The sequence below is a fragment of the Pollachius pollachius genome (assembly GCF_949987615.1).
Source record: "Pollachius pollachius genome assembly, chromosome: 2".
NCBI lineage: Eukaryota > Metazoa > Chordata > Actinopteri > Gadiformes > Gadidae > Pollachius > Pollachius pollachius.
In genome coordinates this window covers 49,057,389-49,078,374 of record NC_136935.1, presented here as the reverse complement: position 1 = coordinate 49,078,374, position 20,986 = coordinate 49,057,389, and the positions used below count along the sequence as shown (strand labels likewise).

Here is a 20,986-nt window from a genome sequence, read left to right as displayed (position 1 = left end):
GTGTGTCTTCGTGTGTGTGTGTGTCTGCTTGTGTGTGTGTGTTTGTTTGTGTGTGTGTATGTGTGCGTGCGTGTCTGCCTTCCTGCATGTGTCGGCTTGTGTGTGTGTGTGTCTGCATGCGCGTGTGTGTGTGTGTGTGTGTGTGTGTGTGTGTGTGTGTGTGTGTGTGTGTACCCGAGGGTCCCCCTATAACCCCTTGTCTCCTCCAGGCTGGGCCCATGTTGTGTGTGTGTGTGTGTGTGTGTGTGTGTGTGTACCCGAGGGTCCCCCTATAACCCCTTGTCTCCTCCAGGCTGGGCCCATGTTGTGTGTGTGTGTGTGTGTGTGTGTGTGTGTGTACCCGAGGGTCCCCCTATAACCCCTTGTCTCCTCCAGGCTGGGCCCATGTTGTGTGTGTGTGTGTGTGTGTGTGTGTGTGTGTGTGTGTACCCGAGGGTCCCCCTATAACCCCTTGTCTCCTCCAGGCTGGGCCCATGTTGTGTGTGTGTGTGTGTGTGTGTGTGTGTGTGTGTGTACCCGAGGGTCCCCCTATAACCCCTTGTCTCCTCCAGGCTGGGCCCATGTTGTGTGTGTGTGTGTGTGTGTGTGTGTGTACCCGAGGGTCCCCCTATAACCCCTTGTCTCCTCCAGGCTGGGCCCATGTTGTGTGTGTGTGTGTGTGTGTGTGTACCCGAGGGTCCCCCTATAACCCCTTGTCTCCTCCAGGCTGGGCCCATGTTGTGTGTGCGCTCTACATCCCCGAGGTGCAGTTTGCCAACGTGCTCACCATGGAGCCCATAGTGCTGCAGTACGTCCCCCACGACCGCTACATCAAGGTGCGCGCACGCACACACACACGCACGCACACACACCCAGGCACACACACCCACACACACACGCACACCCACGCACACACACCCAGGCAAGCACACCCACGCACGCACACACACACACACATGCACACCCACGCACACACACAAACACACACACGCACACCCACGCACACACGCACACCCACGCACATGCATGCAGGCACGCACACACACATGCCCAAACACACGAGTGCACACACACACACACAGACACACACAAGTACACAAATACACACTTGCACACACACTAGGGATGGGTATGATTAATCGACGACCGACTAATTGACCATTAAATTTTTCATCGATGAAACAAATGCCAAAAATAATCTTCACACGGTGTGTTTTTTTTAAAAATTACCATTCCTAGTGTTGTTCAGCAGAGAAATAGTCCGCCAAAGACGTTGGCGTTGCTTTGCAACCGGGCAGGCTGGGGTTGATAAGTTACCGGACTATTTCCGGAGTGATAAGAAAGACGTGAATCAGGCAAAAAGTCCACTTTCCTTGACAGCGGTCCAGTTCGGTGTGCATAAAAGTACCGACGACCAATTGCGAACTACTGCAACTGCTGATGCCATCTCTCTCGGTTAAAAAGAAGCCGCACTCACCCCAAACCAATCGGAATAAGTGTATGCATGTTGACTATAGCGGACTACACCACCTCTTCTATTCCGCATGGAATTCTATTCCGATTAGCCGCGTTTACATGGACAATTCTGATCCGATTCGATTTATAATCAGAATGGATCTATTCCTGTCATGCAATCCAAATGTACTGTATATATGGCATTTCAAAAGTGATAAGCGTACGTCCGTATGTCTCTCGTGCATTCTTGTGTATTCCGATTGAGGCGTATATATGATCATTTTCTATTCCGATCGAGCTGTTCTTCCACTTCTAATTGGACCAGAAGTGTCAATGTAAACGCGGGAGAATTAACAATACATTTTCATTGCATTTTGAATATAGCATATAAATAGTTACTTTGATATTAAAATATGAATGATTAATCGAAAATTTATCGTTAATTCTGCTGACGATCGCTAAGACAATTCAATCGAATGCCCATCCCTAACACACACACACACACACACACACACACACACTCAAGTACACGAATATACACTTACACAAACAAACACACATGCAAATACACACACACACACACACACACAATCCCACTGTGTATCTATAGCAGTGTATAAAGACACACACATGCACAAACATGCGCACACACAGAGACACATTTACGTACACAAATACATACACACTTGCACACAGACCTACACACAAAAACACACACACACACACACCCACACACACACTCCCACTGTGTATCTATAGCCGTGCACATCGCCCCCCTGCTGCTCTCCGCCAGCAGCTTGGACAGGCCCTCACCTGGGATGGACGCACATTCCTGCATTTGAATAGGGAAATAATCTCCTCACTGTGGTCGCGCTCCCAGTCCAGAGGTCCTGGCAGGGGAATTAGGTCAGATAGGACTTTCCATCCGTTTGGCTGCATTGCTGCACCTACTACACTACTACACCCACGTCTGTGAATCCTGCCTTAGTGGTGGCTTGTGTGTGTGTGTGTGTGTGTGTGTGTGTGTGTGTGTGTGTGTGTGTGTGTGTGTGTGTGTATGAGTGTGTGAGTGTGTGTGTGTGTGTATGAGTGTGTGTGTGTGTGTGTCTGTGTGTGTGTGTGTGCGTGTGTGTGTGTATGTGTGTGTGTATGAGTGAGTGTGTGTGTGTGTGTTTGTGTGTGTGTGTGTGTGTGTGTATGAGTGTGTGTGTGTGTGTGTGTGTGTGTGTGTGAGTGTGTGTGTGTGTGTGTGTGTGTGTGTGTGTGTGTGCTACGCCTACTACACTACTACACCCACGTCTGTGCATCCTGCCTTAGTGGTGGCTTGTGTGTGTGTGTGTGTGTGTGTGTGTGTGTGTGTGTGTGTGTGTGTGTGTGTGTGTGTGTGTGTTGGTAGTTAGCACCATTGCTGCCTGCTTCCTGTGTGTAGATAGGTAGTTAGTAGTATTGATGGTATTTGCCGCTTGGTTCCTCTGTGAGTAGATTAGTGGTTAGCATCATTGCTGCCTGCTTCCTGTGTGTGTTGATATCAAGGTACTTTGTAGTATTGCTGCTTTGTTACTCTGTGTGTAGATAGGTAGTTGGTAGTATTGCTGCTTTGTTACTCTGTGTGTAGATAGGTAGTTGGTAGTATTGCTGCTTTGTGACTCTGTGTGTAGATAGGTAGTTGGTAGTATTGCTGCTTTGTGACTCTGTGTGTAGATAGGTAGTTGGTAGTATTGCTGCTTTGTGACTCTGTGTGTAGATAGGTAGTTGGTTGCTGAGGTGGTATGTCCGGGCAGAGTGGACATTCCACTGGACATGAAAGGTTTTCCATATGTCAGTTCTCGAGTAACCCTAGAGCCCAGGCAGCTCCTCTCACCGCTGTGTCGCTGAAGACAGTAGGTCATATATAAATGCCTGCCATGTGTCCTCTTCAGGTTGCAGGGCTTTTAGAAGCAGCGGTCTTAAGCGATGCCACATTGTGATGCCACCAGACGTTTGTTTGATATGTCTGCTGTGTCTACTTTGTCAGATTGCTTTAATAAGCAGAGGTCTTTTAAAGCTTTGTTTCAATGAAATACAAATGCCGGTTTTGTGCATCCTGCCTTAGTGATGGTCGGTGTGTGTGTGTGTGCGTGCGTGTGTGTGTGTGTGTGTGTGTTTTTGTGTGTGGATTTGTCTGTGTGTGCGCGGCAAGCTTCCCTTACATGTATGCCGCCACTAAAGCACCTCCGACCTCAAAGCAAATAAAAAAAAAAGAAACACTAAAACAAAGTCTGACCGATCCCAAACAGCTTCCACATGTACACACAAAACGTTGCTTCGATCTAATAAAACACAACGTAACAAATGGACCCCACTTGAGAGTACACACGCACGCACGCACACACACACACAGTGTATCGGTATAGTAGCGTACCCCAGTGGACCACTAGGGTACCAAAAACAAACAAAGGGGTCTTGGGGGTCAGGGCTTGCAAAGCAAATCCCCCTGAACAGATGAAAACACAGTAGGTCGCTCCTTTTACCAGTGCTTCTCTCCTCTGCCCCCCCCCCATCCCCAGACCTGCTGTATCTGCGAGGACCACGGGAGGGAGAGCAAGGCGGCGTGCGGGGCCTGCATGACCTGCAACCGACAGGGCTGCCGGCAGGCTTTCCATGTCACCTGGTACGTACGCTACACACATGGGGGGGGCAGTGGGAAGTAGGGCCGCTCAATTATGGGAAAAATCATAATCACGATTATTTTGGTCAACATCAAAGTCACGATTATTCAAACGATTGTTTTTGAGTTTGAAAACATGTTGTGTTTATTCAGCACGTCTCTCCCGAAAAACACTTTGTAACTGAGAACTTTGAAATTTCGCCTTAAAAAAATACACAAAATGGTCAAAAAGAAAATGTTCCAATCTAAAATAATGTACAGATATGTATCCAGCAGTTCTGCCCTCTCTATAAAACAATAAATAAAAAAAAATACATTATGTTAATTTTGTGATCGTTTGACGCTAAAATCGAAATCGTGATCAAAATCCGGTTAATCGCCCAGCCCTAGCGGGAAGAGTCTCTGGCCGAGTTAGACAAAGCAGGTAAAACTAAACCGGTGCACGTGGGGATCAGTGCAATCACTCAGATCCCCCTCAGAGTACGCTAGGACGGTTTGGATGGAGGTGAAACGTCGGTGGCACCCTATCTTTTGGTGTCTGTATCATCAGGCAGCCGGCCTGGGCTGTGTCTAGACGAAAAAGAAGGTGTGCTGTTATTCATACCTGCCACACAGCTCTGCATCGGGTTCATCTTTATTAAGATCAAATTACCGGCAATATTATGCGGCGAACGGCCCCTCAATGCATCGGGGAACAATCATCGACAAAAGAGATAATATGAGTTCAGCCTCGTGAAAATACAGCGCATTAACTGGTTTGCATGTATTTGTGTGTGTGTGCGTGTCTGTGTGTGTGCATGTGCGTGTGTGCATGCACATGTGTTTGTGTGTGTGTGTGTGTGTGTGTGTCTATGCCTGCGCATGTGTGCATGCACGTGTGTGTGTGTGTCTATGCGTGTGTGTGTATCCATATATGTGTGTGTGTGTGTGTGTGTGTGTGTCTATGCCTGTGCATGTGTGCATGCACGTGTGTGTGTGTGTCTATGCGTGTGTGTGTATCCATATATGTGTGTGTGTGTGTGTGTGTGTCTATGCCTGCGCATGTGTGCATGCACGTGTGTGTGTGTCTATGCGTGTGTGTGTATCCATATATGTGTGTGTGTGTGTGTGTGTGTGTCTATGCCTGCGCATGTGTGCATGCACGTGTGTGTGTGTGTCTATGCGTGTGTGTGTATCCATATATGTGTGTGTGTGTGTGTGTGTGTGTGTGTCTATGCCTGCGCATGTGTGCATGCACGTGTGTGTGTGTGTCTATGCGTGTGTGTGTATCCATATATGTGTGTGTGTGTGTGTGTGTGTGTGTGTGTCTATGCCTGCGCATGTGTGCATGCACGTGTGTGTGTGTGTCTATGCGTGTGTGTGTATCCATATATGTGTGTGTGTGTGTGTGTGTGTCTATGCCTGCGCATGTGTGCATGCACGTGTGTGTGTGTGTCTATGCGTGTGTGTGTGTGTGTGTGTCTATGCGTGTGTGTGTGGGTGTGTGTGTGTGTTTGCGTGCGTGTGTGCGTGCGTGTGTGTCCTCCAGCGCCCAAATGGCGGGCCTGCTGTGCGAGGAGGAGGGCCCCGAGGCCGACAACGTCAAGTACTGCGGCTACTGCAAGCACCACTACAGCAAGATGGTAAGGCCCGCAACGGTAAGTCCCCACAGCCGCTCCCTCCACTGGATTCAGAACCCGCCCCTCGGAAACCCCCCCGCCAACCCCCCCCCCCTCCTCCTGCCCACTGTGCCCCCCCCCCCCCCCCCCCCCCCCCCCCCCCCCCCCCCCCCCAGCAGAAGAAGCTGCGCTCCAGCGAGAACACGGGCGGATCCTTCAGCCAGCCCCGAGGGGCCCCCAGCCCCCCGGCCCAGGACAAACACCACCACCACAAGCAGAGGAAGGTGGGTCCTGTGTGTGTACGTGTGTGTGTGTGTGTGTGCGCGTGTGTGTGTGTGCGTGTTGGTGTGCGTGCGTGTGTGTGTGTGTGTGAGTGAGTGAGTGTATATGTGTGCACGTGTACGTGCGTGTACGTGTACGTGTGTGTGTGTGTGTTTGTGTGTTTGTGAGAGTGAGTGAGTGAGTGTGTATGTGTGTGCACTTGTACGTGTGCGTGTGCGTGTACGTGTGTGTGCGTGTACGTGTGTGTGTATGCACGTGTGTGTGTACACGTGTGTGTGTGCGTGTGTATGTACGTGTGTGTGTGTGTATGCACGTGTGTGTGTGTGTTTGTGTGTTTGTGAGAGTGAGTGAGTGAGTGTGTATGTGTGTGCACTTGTACGTGTGTGTGTGCGTGTACGCGTGTGTGTGTGTGTGTGTGTGTACGTGTGTGTGTGTACACGTGTGTGCGTGTGCGTGTACGTGTGTGTGTGAGTGTGTGTGTGTGTGTGTGTATGTACGTGTGTGTGTGTACACGTGTGTGTGTGTGTATGTGCTCCCCATCCCAGGACAAACACCCCCGCCACAAGCAGAGGAAGGTTGGGTTTCTGTGTGTCCACGTGTCCAAGCGTTTTCATTTTCGGCCCGTTAAAGCTATTCTGACATTTTGGAAAGTAGAATGGTTTTTATTTGTTTGTATTCACGTTGGCTGAAGTCAAGTTTAGTCTCAAAGTTTACTTTATTTTTCCATTGATGCGGTGATGCTGATTGAAAACAATGCGCATGTTTGTGGTTGAATCAAGTCTAAGTTAGAAGCTCACATTCATCAATGTGACATAAGATTACTGAGCATCTGCGTGTGAGTGTGTGTGTGCGTCACGTTTTGAACTACCCACTTTTTCCATCTAGTTTTGACTGAGTTTTTGGATTGTCGCTGCGATTATTAAGTAGCATTAATAATCGCTCACTACTTAAATGGCACAGACAATCCAAAAACCCCACGATATGATCACGTATGATCATTCAAAAACCCATGATATTTCCAATAGACATTTGACCGAGGGAACTGGAGCCTCGGAGGCGGGACTTATTCTTCAGATGTCTATAAGTACATTTAGAGAAACAGCAATATATCACGGTCGGTACATCAAGGATGTTCATAGAATCAAGTGCCAAGCACCAGCAATCGCTAGGTTAACCCATTTCCTGTACAACAAAGATAGCTCAGATAAGATGCTACAAGATGCTAAGTACTTTTTTTAAGGGCCAGACAACACAGTCATTGAATGCTTAGCTCTAATGTGTTGGTAAACTAAGCCTCATCACTGCGTGTTCGAGGAATACTTCACTGTGATGCTAGGACGTGTTTGTGTTATACTCTCCCATTGAACGTCCCACTGTCCCCTTGACTCCTTAGAAGGCGTTTGGCTAGCAGTATCCAAATATCAAAAACACCAACAAACTGCTCTTCCCGCCCCCTATTTCATTTATCACATGCAATCCTAAAACAGCTGAGTATCCTTCTAAACAAGTCGTCCTTGCAGCTTTGACGTTTCAATTGGGGCGGCAGTGGTCAGGAGGGAGAGTGGTTTGATTTGTAACCGTAAGGTTGCTGGTTTGATCTCCGGCTCCTCCTAGCTGGGTGTTGAGGTGTCCCTGAGTGAGACGCCTCACCCTGACTGCTCCTGACCAGCTGGCTGTCGCCTTGCATGGTTGAATCCACCGTGGGTGTGAGTATGTATGCATGAATGGTAGTCACTTTGGATATAAGCTTCAGCAAAATCCCCTAAATGTAAATGTTACAAAAATGTGTGGCCCAAGATCAGTGAAACAACGGTGACCGCCCCTGACAGCACATCCCCAGAGTACTCACTTCCCGCCGTTTCTCCCCCTCTCAGAGCCACAAGGACAAGACGCGACCGAAGGAGCGACACAAGAAGAGTTCAGACGGCCTGGGGTCTCTGGGGACCGGCAGCATAGACAAGGTAGGGGCCCCCCACCGGGCCCGGCCTAATGCCTTGATCCACCTCTCCCGGGTAATTGTCTGAGCCGGATACACCAGCACGCCTTTAATAATGATTACGAAGCTTTGTGAACACGGCTAATCGTGGCCGCATTGTGTTGGCTATTGTTGTGGCGGTTGGTAGTTAGCGCGTGAGGCGTTAGATATTAGACTGCTGCTGTGTTACGGTCGTCAACACACAGCCTGTTTAGGGGGAAAAAACGAAAGGGAAGAATGGGTTTTGAAGCCCACTCCGTAGCCGCGATGTCGTTTACGACTTGTAAATTGCATTGCATCATGGGAGTTTTTGTTGCTGATACTGTAAATCACAAAACTATTAACCGGGCTAATGAAAACTTTGTTTTGCTCAGTCTCGCGCGAGAAATGCTTTGGCTGTTTTAGAGCCAACGATATCTCCTAACAACTACAAATCATTTCATGATTAGTTCCTAAACCATGACCAAAGCACCATTACTCCCAGCACAGTGTTGTTAGTGAAATTGTGATGTTACGATACGATGTACAAGCCCTACAGGGCGTCAATGAACCTGGGTTCCCGAGCTGTTTGCACTGGTCATGTCTCACCTGGTCCGTCTTTGGCTTCCGTCCTGGGACAGCTTTCTTCCAGTCACCACATTGGCAGCAAGGACAGCGAAGGCAAGTCCAAGAAGCTGAGCTCTCACGGCCTTCCTCACCGCAGCAAAAAGACTGGGAGCAACGGCAAGAGCGGCTCCTCTTCCTCCTGCTCCTCTAGTCCCTTCAACACAGGTACCATATATATAGATATACTCTCTATACCATATAGATATACTCTCTATACCATATTGTTTTCTGGCTGTTCAGATGCGCCTTATCACCCTTTCATGAAGGTTATTTTGTGTGGTACAGCGAACCATTCATGTGTCGAGTGGGAATCAACATTGTAAATGAAAATGCAATCATCCCAAGGTTTTTAGGGAGGCGAGCGATACTATCTAACTATTTCAGTAGTTAAACTGGACTCTGTTTTTTTCAGAGAGGCATCATTTCAGGACAAACACAGGTGTCACGGTCGCTCAGTTCAGACGTAATCTCGTTATAACCCAGGTGTTTACTAAGTCTGGGGTTCCCCATGACTGAATCCAGAACGGTTCCCACGGTCATTGTGTGAATTCTTCACTAGTCGAGTACTATCGGCGCCGGTGTGTCAAAATAACAGACCCACACGTGGCTGTGTCCCTTCTACAATGACTGCTCTGTGAAAAGGGTTCGATAGACCTCTCCTAAGGGCTCCCCAGCTCCTGCATCCCAAACCCATCAGTAAATATATTGATCCTCCATACCAGGTTAGACCTGTGTTCTAACGATGTGTTTAACCACTAGACCTTTGTTTAATGATGAGACGTGTGTCTTAATGACTGACCGCTGGATCCCCTCCTCCCTTGTGATCACAGTGTTCCTTGTCTCCTCCTCACAGGCAACTCCTTGTCAGCCCAGGACTTCCACCACTTCTCCTCGCCCTCCTCCTCCCGCCCAGAAAGAGACCACGAGAGGGGGGCGGGGGAGCACAGCGGCACGGAGGAGAGGAGGGAGGAGAGGAGGGAGGAGAGGAGGGAAGACCGCAAGGAGGAGCGCAAGGAAGACCGCAAGGAGGAGCGAAAGGAAGACCGCAAGGAGGACCGAAAAGAGGAGCGGAAAGAAGAGCAGAGGAAGGAAGACAGGAAGGAGGACCGAAAGGAAGACCGCAAGGAGGAGCGAAAGGAGGACCGCAAGGAGCGGCACAGGAGGTGCCAGGTGCAGGAGGAGGCGGAGGAAGAGGAGGAGGAGGAGGAGAAGGCCGAGGAAAAGGAGGATGAAGAGGAAGACGAAGAAGAGGAGGACAGTAAGTACCACAAGCCCCCGGCGCTGACTCCCATGGAGGGGCCCCTGGCCGGGCCCCCGGGCCACGAGCGCCCGGAGGGCAACGGGAGCCCCTTCGAGACCAAGGTGACCATCTCCACCTTCGGCTCCATCATGCGCATCACCTCCTCCTCGGCGCTAGGGAGCAGCAGCAAGATCCGCAAGATCTCCTCCTCCTCCTCGTCGGGGGAGCACAAGCCGTCCCGGTCGCTCGGCAAGCCCTCCCACCTGACCACGCCCCCCATCCTGGAGGAGGCGGGCCCCGAGGGCCAGGCCACGCCCCCGCCGCCGCCGCCGCCGCCCCGCGAGCGGAGGCACCGGGGCAACAAGAAGAGCCGGCACGGGCCGGGGCGCCCTCGGGGCAGCAAGAACCGGGAGCGGCGGGGGGGCGTCGGCGGAGGGGAAGGGGAGGAGCGGCACCATCACCGCCACAGCTCCGCCCCCAGCCCCGCCCCCAGCACGGCCCCGCCCACCCCGGGCTCCTCCTCCTCCTCCTCCTCCTCGCTCTACCCCTCCATGACGCCCTCCGCCGCCCCCCATCCCGCCCTCACCTCCGGCCTGCCCCCCCTCGCCAACGCCTCCTCCTCCGCCTTCTCCTCCTCCTCCTCCTCCACCTCCTCCTTCACCTCCTCCCTCAGCTCCACCCCCGTCACCGGCTCGTGTTTTTCCGGCAGCTTCCCCGCGAGCCGCGGCAGCGCGTTGCTGGGTTCCGGTGAGTTGTTCTTCTTTTTGAGTGTGTGTGGTCGCTCCCCCCCCCCCCCCCTGCCCGCCTCACTTGCTTCCTGTGTTGGAGACGCGACGTACACAGGAACCATCACAGGGTGGAAACAACTGCCAGCGTGTGTGATCCGCTAACCTCAGAGTCCCCGTTTGCAGGCTGGTGGTATTTGCAGCCAGTCTGCCGCTCGGGGTGAGAGCATCTCGAGGCAGCCACAGAGCCGCCCGCACGCTGAGGCAGTGGGATCGATGCTCCACGTTGTCGTGTTGGAAGGAAGTTTAGAGAACGGTTTCATTATGCAGACAACAGTTACAGTATTCTCTGGCCTCGTTTATCTTTTCCTAAGAAGGTATATTCTTATATTCTTTTGGGTTAAGAACATATTGTCTGTGGATAGACTTTGTTTATTGTGTCTGTTAGAACTATAAAAAAAAAAAAAAGGACAAGATCAGCAGGGCTTCTCATGAGAACGTCAAATCGTTTTAGATTTCCTGCCTCTGTGTGTGTGTGTGTGTGTGTGTCTTTCTGTCTGTCTGTCTGTCTGTCTGTCTGTCTGTCTGTCTGTGCGTGCGTGCGTGCGTGCGTGCGTGCGTGCGTGCGCATGGGAGGTGTGTGAGTCGTGGTTAACATGTACACACCAAACCCTCATGATCGTGGATGTCTCTATTCGGCTGTCGCCCATCAACTATGGCCCCTTCACCGCTCCCCCTCTCTGCCTGTCTGCTCCCTGTCTCCCCCAGGCGTGTACCCCAGCCTCAAGGACCCCCTGTCCCTGGGGGGCGGTCTGTGTAGCAGTACGTCTTTGTCCCTGGGCGGGGGCGTCTGCAGCACGGCCCTCTCCACGGGCCTCCTTCCGTCCCACGTGGCTACGCTGTCGTTCCCCTCCCTCAGCCCTGCTGCTCACACACGGGTACCGGACGATACGCACGCACACACACACACGCACACACGCACACACACACACACGCACTCTGTCAGCCCTGCTGCTCACACACGGGTACTGGACGATACGCACGCACGCACACACACACACACTCTGTCAGCCCTGCTGCTCACACACGGGTACTGGACGATACGCACGCACACACGCACGCACGCACGCACGCACGCACGCACACACACACACACACACACACTCTGTCAGCCCTGCTGCTCACACACGGGTACTGGACGATACACACGCACACACACACACACACACACACACACACACACACACGCACACACACACACACACACACACACACACACACACACACACACGCGCACACACACACACACACACACACTCTGTCAGCCCTGCTGCTCACACACGGGTACTGGACGATACACACGCACACACACACACACACACACACACACACACACACACACACACACACACACACTCCCTCAGCCCTGCTGCACACACACGGGTACTGGACGACGATCCACACATGCACACACGCGGTCGCACACACAAACACATACACGAACGTGCACACACACCAACGCACATATACACACACACGAACGCGCGCACACACACACAATCACACACACACACACACACACACGTGCATGAACGCGTACGTACACACACACATACACACACGAGAACGCGCACACACACACACACACACACAAACGCGCAAACACCCACAAACGCACACTTACAACAGAGGGGACGTCACAGGACAAACACAGGTGTCACAGCTCGCCACGCTGATTGTGGGTCTGGAGTTCTTTGTGTACCAGGGCGCTAGGCGGGTCGACTGAACCAGTGGAGATGCGTGAAGTGCGTGTGCCCTGGTACGTAGAAGCAGAAGTGTGAACATAGATTGTACGCCACGAGTTTCGAGAGGCAGAGACGGGCCTGCGAATACCACAGAGAGCTGCGTTTTGTCTCTATAACAATAAAAAGCACTCTAACATTCTAAATTCAGTAAGACGTTGTTATATCCATATTCATAATGCGTGTATATATATTTATACATCTATGTTATTATTTGTATCCACTCCATGTAGGTCATAGTTCCCTTGAATAAAAAATACTGAATTCGGATGAGAAGTGTAAAACTTAACGGTTATAGTGCTTGAAAGTGCTTTTCATCAAGAAAAAATGCAGCCCCCCCCCGTTTTGGTTGTATTTGTTGACAGGCCAACCTCGGCCTCTCCAACACGGCGCCAACGTAGATTTACTGAAGCAACAGTGGCAGCTTTCAATGTTTACGCGTCTATAAAATGAGCAGACCCACATTTTGTGATACGAGCGACAACTTTTCTGTTATTTGTCCTACGATGACACCTCTGTAAAAAGGGTACATTAACTGGGATTTTATACACACATGTGGCACTGCACTGCGCTGAAACCCCTAGTCAACCATGTTTGTCTCACACTGCGGTCGGGTGTTCTCCAGGCTCCTCCAGGCGCCACCTCTTCTTCCTACAGCCTGACCTCCGTCCAGCCGTTCGCTAACTGCTTCTCCGCGGCCCCCTCATTGCCACCACTACTGAGCCAGGCCCAGACCTCACTGCCAGGTAGGACCGAGGAGGGAGGGGGACCAGGACTGAAGGGCTGGTCTGTTATCTGTAAACAAAGTAGAACAGCTCCACCGATGGCGAACCGGTTTGACATTTGTTTTCCAACATTTCCATGTTGTTAAGCGACCGCAATGTATTTTTCTAACAAAAACAGAAGGAGGCTCTGTTTGTAGTTGTTTTGATGAACCGTTGTCGGGGAGAGGAAAGCAGCCATACAGGCAAACAATCATGTCTTCAACGGGCACTGAACTGCACTTTAGAGCCCAGTTGTTAATTTATGCCCTCTAGTGGTCAGAAATGAACGAATGCTGCTTTCCTTATTTTTTTATTAGGATTATTTTCAGTTCCTCTTTATTTCATTTTGACATGAGAAAACAGTACCCAGCATTAATAGCGCTGCCAATAATGACAACATTATGAATATCACCATGTCCACATTGCAGCTTTGTGTCTCTGTTTTTCCAGAGTCTGACCTCGATGACTGTCGCTTCCCATGCCAGGCCAACTCGCCCACAGAGAGCCTCTCCTCACAGTAAGCCTTTTCTTCTGTCTGTTAAAGTGTGCAACGGCCACTCATTCAGAAACACCTATGAGACATTCAGTGACCAAGTCGCAGTAACTGAAGCCTCCAGTCAGTGAGTCACTGATTCTCACAAAAACAAGCCATCGTCATATTGGACCAACCTGCTAGTAAATGACTGCATCCACTGGGTTATACATGACTAGATGTAATTTACAGTACTTAAACAAAGAACTATATCCCAGAATAAGCCAGCACACATCGACATAGTTGCCCATTGTTTTGAATTAAGTACCACCTTAGGAGGTGGAGCGGGTTTGATGGTAACCGGAAGGTTCTAGTTCGATCCCCTGGCTCGGAGAGTCGAGGTGTCCGTGAGCAAGATACCTCGCCCTAACTGGTCCAGACGAGCTGGCTGTCGCCTTGCACGGGGGGACACCGCCGTCGGTGTGTGAATGTGTGCACGGACGTGTGTATGACTGGGTGGAAGTTGGGCAATATTGTAAAGCACTCGAGGGGCCACTGGTTAGAAAAGCGCGTTTAAAATTCAGTGAATTCATGCGCTCATATAAATGACGTTGTTTAAACCGGCTGGGGCCCATCCCTCCCTCCCTGCCTGATCCCGACCTTTACCTCTCGTTCCTTTTCTTACCTCCCCCCCTCCTCCCCGAGGTCCCCAATGAGCTGCCTCCCCCTGCTGTTCGACCTCCGGGACGGCCTGGGCCTGGGGGTTGGCGCCCGCCCGGAGAACGTGCCGGCCGCCAGCGCCCACATCGAGCTCCTACTGGAGAAGCACGGCAACGGGGAGATGGGCGTCAACAGTGAGTCCCCCGTGATAGGGCGCGCGCCACGGTGGAGGCGGAGCTGGACCGCCAGAACGCCGTCACCCGCCGCGGTGTGACCGCGCTCTCTTGAATTCAGCTCCATTCAATTCGATTCAGAGAATTTAATTGTATTCTTTTGTTTTTACCCGTGAGGGAAACTTCATTTGTGGTCAGGCACTTACAAACAAGACATACTTCAGCAATAAATTAGTAAGTAATCATGTAGGAGAATAAACAAATTCTTAAAAGCTAAAAAATAAGCCTGTTGGTAGGGGGTGGAGGTGTGGGTATGGACAATAGATTGTTAGTTGGGGGAGTTACAGTTACAATTACAATTAGGGCATTTAGCAGACGCTTTTATCCAAAGCGACTTACATCGAGGGGAAGGTGAATAGGTTGAAGTCTGGAGTGATGGGTTGGGTTGGGCTTACTGTTTATTCAACAGCCTGATGGATACTGGAACAAAGGTGGACATGGCTCGTTTGGTTCTAAGGGGCAGGGTAGGGGCAGGCTCTTGTTGTACACACTGTCTGGTTGTGTTTCTAAAGCAGCCTTTGAATCACACCGGCCGCGTCTTATTCGTGTGATTAAATAGTAGGAATCATTAGCACTAATCATTAGCACTCCTTTATAAATCAGCATGTTTTAACCAAGAACTTCAGAAGAAGTTCAATGGTGTCTTCACATATTATTTGAACCTACAAACATGTTTAGCGAGCACGCTTCATCACCACGTTTATAAATCAGCACGTTTTTACTGAGAAGCAATGTTTAAGTTCAGTGGTCTCCACATATTATTTGAAACTGTTTTAAACAGCCAAGTTTAAAGCGCTGGTCAGAATAATGTTTGTTTCATTATCGTGTTCTTTTTGTGGTCTGGGAAATGTAGTGGCTATTATAAGAGTTTATAAAAAAATTGTGAATCTAAAAAGGGAAGCACTTTTTGATGTCCTCAAATGGTGCATCAGAGCATGATGCAAGACACTGCAATCTTTTATTCCCTGTATCTGCTGCTTTAATAGGCCCTATGGGGCTCTTTTATATGCTCTTTTATGTTTAAATCTTCCTCTGTTCTTCGCAACCAAATTACTACCGGATGCTTCCTTCCTCTTTCTGTTTCAAATAATCATTAACCGATTTTATCTGCCCACCAATCATTGCTAGTTTTAATATTTTTGTGTTGCCATTCCAGTGGCTAGCCAGCTACTTGGCGAGCTAGCCACTGGATTAGCCAACTACTGTGCAAGCTAGCCACCGGGTTAGCCAGCTACTGGGTGAGCTAGCTACTGGCCGAGCTAGCCATTGGGTTAAGCCAGCTAGTGGGTGAGCTAGCCGCTCGGTTGGCCAGCTACTGTACAAGCTAACCACTGGCTCAGCAAGCTACTGGGCGCGCTAGCCACTGGGTTAGCTAGCTACTGTGCGAGCTAACCACTGGGTTAGATTGCTACTGGGCGAGCTATCCCACTATGTTAGCCAGCTACTTGGCGAGCTAGCCACTGGGTTAGCCAGCTACTAGGCAAGCCAGCCACTGGGCGAGCTAGCCACTGCGTTAGCCAGCTACTGGGGGAGCTAGCGACTGGGTAAGCTATCTGTGACTACATTCATTGTTGATGATGTTGTCGCCAGTCCTCCATGCAGTCCGAGTCTTAATCATCATATTCTAAACACTGGTTGCATTAACTGTCGATAAACAATCTATGATTGTCCTCCATGCAGTCACACGTTCAAATAGAGAACTAAAAGATTTTTCTTTTATTATGTCTATTCTCCGGTTCACTCTGTCAATTACCCCACTGTCTTCCTGTGGCTTAAATTTCCTGCCGAGGACTGACCCAGATGATGCATCAATTATGGATGGGATTCTGTGATAACAAACAGTGCCTGTGCCAAGAGTCTGAGATTTGTAGATCTATTTATAGTATACAGATTGCATCCAATATTCCCACAGTGTCCCACATCTGTATCTGTAAATATCTAGGGTCTCAAACATCTCAAAGCCCTTCCCTTGTTCACAGGGATCTCTTTAAGGTGTTGTCACTAAGATGTGAGCGTTGGAGCCGAAAATAGCAAGAGTTATAAAAGTACCCAAACAAAGAAAACATACTCCTCTGCCCCCTCCCGCCCTACATTTCCACCTTTGAGAAACATTTCATGCATGCACCTTTGATTGAAAGGCGAGATGGACTCCAAAAGCCAATCAGGGAAGAGATGCCCTGATTAGTCAGAAAGACAGGGGTGTTCTAAAACTGAAATGGTCTCATCCAGAGGTCACAGCCACAGTGAACCCCAACAGATATTAGATAATAGATAGTATTTCTCTCACTTACTGCTGACGGATGGCTGTGGCAATTTTAACTAGGGGTGGGAATCACAGGGTACCTCACGATACGATACGCGATACATGGCCCACGATACCGCTAATATTGCGACACAGCGATCCTGCAATCATCAATTTATTGTTAGACAATCCTATGAGGATACATCACGATATATGTCTGACGATGAATAAAAAATGACAGTGAAAAGGTAAAGGGCTGGATTTTGGTCTCTATTCGTGGTCCAAACTGAGTCTTTCAGTTACTCGTCTTTGGTTAGATAACTTCAGCTAAAGTTTCCTTCATTCATGCTTTGAGTGCCTCCTGGAGGAGCAAATCTTGTTAGAGCCCCTAATTTTTTTAGTAAAAATATCAATATTTGGGGCGATATTTACTGTCTAACTCTTCAGCAATAAAGCATAAAAATACAAAAGATATAAATCCAAAAACAATAATGATATATCGATATTTGGCGCCATTGTATCGATTCTCATATCGCATGAAGAAGGGCGATGATATATCGCTGTATCGATGTTTTTGTCCTGCCCCTGATTAACGGAGGTGTGGGGAAAAACAGAGTGCTGTGATACGTTTGTGATTGGCCAAACATCAATATAATATATAGATATATATTTTCTTTTTTTTTTGTAATTTCCTTTTGTATTTTTATGCTTTTTCCCTGCTGCTGCAGTCGTGGACATGCTGCAGTCGCTGCACTCCCTGCAGCAGGAGAACCAGCGGTTGCAGGACCAGATCCTGGGCCTGGCCGCCAAGAAGGAGCGCCTGCAGCTGCTCAACGTGGACCTGGCCGCGCCCTTCCCTCCCCACGCCCACCCGGGCTCCCTGTATGCCTCGGCCCAGGTCAACTTCCTCTCCTCGGCCCACGGTAGGTCCATTGTGAAGCAATGATGTTCCCGCTCGGGGAGATTTGGTTTACAGCCGGGGTTTACATTGACCCTTTATATGTAGGGCATTTAGCAGACACATTTGTCTAAAGTGACTCACAATGAGTGCATTTATCAGAAGAAAGAGGAACAACAATATATCGCTGTGCCAAGCACTAACAATCACTAGGTTAACCCATTCCCTGTATACAGCAAAGGTAGCTAGGATAAGATGCTACACAATGATAAGTACTATTTTTACGTGCAAGGACATACAACATACAATTGCGTTTTGGTAAGGCTATTATTCCAGGCAGGGCAAGCTAATTTGTAGATTGTCTAGAAATGTTGTTGATAATGTTAAAATACACAAGTAATTCAAATGAGAGGTTCCGAAACACGACATCTGCAGCCATCAGTAAGGACAACAACACAGCCGACAACAATAAAAACACAATGAAAAACAGAATTGCGTGAGAGTTAGAGATACAGTGCAATATTTATAGAACAGAGGGAGACGCTTCAATTACAATTAGGGCATTTAGCAGACGCTTTTATCCAAAGCGACTTACATCGGTTAATACACACATTGACACACCGACAGCAGAATCAACCATGCAAGGCGACAGCCAGCTCGTCAGGAGCAGTTAGGGTTAAGTGTCTTGCTCAGGGACACTCAGCTAGGAGTAGCTGGGGATCGAACTACCTTTCGGTTACAAGACAACTGCTCTACCTCCTGAGCTAAGCCGACCCTTGTCAAGTCTTGTCATAGCATGAGTTGGGTTCTAGCAGTCATTTGATCATCAGACCACAAATAACTGCTCTCTCGTTTGAGATGAATACTCATTTGTAGCTATCGTAATGTGTTGTTTAACCAGCTTAATGTTCGGTAACTAGTTTCGACAGTAATGTCACCTTGCCAAGTCAAAGTTGAACCGTGTTAAATAGCCCCCCAAATCCTCCCAGACACCATTTAAGAAAATTTCTATGTACTTCATATTAACAAAGCTTACACGTTCATTAACACCGGTGTACTACCAGTTCATTACACTGGTGCCAGTCTTCGTTATTCTGTTAAAATCACACAAATATACTTCTTCCCCATGGGACCTTTTTCACCTCCTATGAGTTTGCAGGGCAACTAATACAGGGTTATTCTCGATCCTCTGCCGTATCATATTGTTTACCCTTAAGGTAAAATGTTCACATTCACACACCCTTCAATCTACACGAGGCTCACTGGCCCAATACTATTAGAAAATAAGCTGTATCCTTCTAGAAGCCCTGAGAGAGCTGGTGTAGATGTGTTGTGACTTTCCACACTTAGCTCCAAGTCGCTCTGGTTGTGTGCCTGTTGTTCCCATAGAAACCCTGTGCTCCAATAAGAGTCCTCTGTCCAAAGCCTGCTTCCTGAATGACACCTCCTTCGTTACCTCCTCCGAGGTGAGAGCCTGGACCTTGTTCTGTCTCCCCCCCCCCCCCCCCTTCCCGGTCCAATTGTAGCCGCCCATCACCCTGTTTATGGGTCATAGATTCATGGATAACACTTTACAAAAAGGGTCCGTAACTTAATGAATTAGCATTGTTTGATGCCGTAATAAGCATGCTATATAGTGTTAGTTGCATCTCCAATCCTTAGTAGTGGGTTAGGGTTAGGCTTAACCCAAACCCTAACCCACTACTAGGGAGTGGAACCCTGTAGGTTGAACCCCAAGTTAACACATGTCATAACCTTAGTTAGCATTTACACCATAAGTGAACATGAACATTCTTAGTAAATGATAACTAGGCCGTTAATTCACTGCTTATCAAATGCTAGTCAATGCCCAGTACTGCATTAACCAATGTGACTAAACGATTAATTGCTGCACCCTTATTGTCGATTCATGTGTTCATGGTATTCATGATACCTGAACCGGATTGACTATATTCTGCTGGATTTGTATGAATCCATGACTTTATATTTCTTGAATACCTTCTGGAACAGACCCTAGATGATTTCCAATTGGCAACTCGCAACGCATTAAATCCCAAAAAATGGATGGGATTTGCAAAAAACAACCTTTGAAAGTCAACTGAAATATTATACAACTGGAAAGGGTTGTATCTAAAAACAGTTATCAAATTATAGATAATACAACTGTAGTCCAGCATCATCCCAGGAACCTACACTTGTAACTTTTCTTTAAATTATTAAAACCTTCTAAGAACCAAACCAGCATACGGTTAAATACATTAAATATCGATGTGATTAAACAACGGCTCTGTGTTCTCTCACATCGTTCCTCCAGGAGCCGCGCTCCGGCAGTCCGTCCCGCAGTAGCTCCTCCCTCTCCTTCCAGAGCACCCCTCCCCCTCAGCCGAGCCCCGCCCCCTTCGGCCAGCCCCTGATGAACGGCCTGGGCCGGGGGGGTCTGTGCGACGGGCCGCTGGGCGGCGGGGGTGGCCACTCCGCCCTGGCCCTGGCCGGGAGCCCTCAGCTGGGCCTTAGCGGCGGCGTGCTGGGCGGCCTCAACGGGGTCATCCAGTCCCCCGCGCACAACGCCACTCCGCAGCCCGCACTACCTGCCCTCCGGCCCCAGCCGCCCCCACTCAACGCCCAGGCTTTGGCCCAGGGCCTTCAGCTGCCCAAGAGCCTCAGCCCGTACGTACGCGCCTTCTGCAGCTTATCCTTCAGCCCGGAGTACATGGTCCATCAATGGACTGCATTTACACTGCGCTTGTCTAACCAGTGGCCAATCAAAGCACTATGCAATGATTGCCTTGCGTTCACCCGTTCATTCACACTCCAACGGCAGTCTCAGACACGTAAGGCGACAGCCACCTCGTCGGGATCGGTTAGGGGGAGGTGTCTCGCTCAGCAACACCTCGGCACTCTAGCTGGGAGGAGCCGGGGATCGTACTAGCAACCTCCTGGTTACCAGCCAACCCGCTCCACCTCGCTGTCTGATGAGACTCAGCTAGACAAAGGGTCTTTGCCCAACTGTCGCCAGCGGTTGTTTGTTTTCGTCGTTGATAACAGCTGCGTCGTGTTGTGGCTGCTCCTGCTGGATTTGATGTCTGCCCGCAGACCCGCTCTATTTAAACCCATTATTAGTATTAAGTCCCTGGGTTTCCTGGGATCAGGCGGTGTCTGCTGGTGGCGCTGCAGATGTGAGCTAGCTGCTGGGCTACCTGGCTGCTAGTGAGGCGGCAGAAGCTCATGAGGTGGAGCGGGTTGACCGGTAACCGGAAGGTTGCTAGTTCGATCCCCGGCTCCTCCTAGCTGAGTGTCGAGGTGTCCCTGAGCGAGACACCTCACCCTGACTGCTCCCGACGAACTGGCTGTCGCCCTTCGTGGTTGACTCCGCCTTCGGTGTGTGAACGTGTGAATGAATGAATCAGT

At 49.6% G+C, this 20,986-nt stretch overlaps 1 protein-coding gene across 1 annotated transcript in view; it reads left to right on the top strand.

Annotated features, from left to right (window-relative positions):
• The window catches only part of LOC307070790 (protein AF-17-like), a 29,157-nt gene that overhangs the window by 2,309 nt on the left and 5,862 nt on the right, over positions 1 to 20,986 (top strand). The window contains exons 4-17 of the mRNA XM_079729441.1: positions 706 to 815; positions 3,981 to 4,084; positions 5,610 to 5,718; positions 5,856 to 5,963; positions 7,836 to 7,973; positions 8,557 to 8,707; positions 9,396 to 10,529; positions 11,276 to 11,445; positions 12,935 to 13,055; positions 13,524 to 13,590; positions 14,251 to 14,399; positions 17,409 to 17,603; positions 18,968 to 19,044; positions 19,893 to 20,245. Of these exons, the coding sequence (XP_079585567.1) occupies positions 706 to 815; positions 3,981 to 4,084; positions 5,610 to 5,718; positions 5,856 to 5,963; positions 7,836 to 7,973; positions 8,557 to 8,707; positions 9,396 to 10,529; positions 11,276 to 11,445; positions 12,935 to 13,055; positions 13,524 to 13,590; positions 14,251 to 14,399; positions 17,409 to 17,603; positions 18,968 to 19,044; positions 19,893 to 20,245 (2,986 nt within the window). The remainder of the gene's footprint in view (positions 1 to 705; positions 816 to 3,980; positions 4,085 to 5,609; positions 5,719 to 5,855; positions 5,964 to 7,835; positions 7,974 to 8,556; positions 8,708 to 9,395; positions 10,530 to 11,275; positions 11,446 to 12,934; positions 13,056 to 13,523; positions 13,591 to 14,250; positions 14,400 to 17,408; positions 17,604 to 18,967; positions 19,045 to 19,892; positions 20,246 to 20,986) is intronic.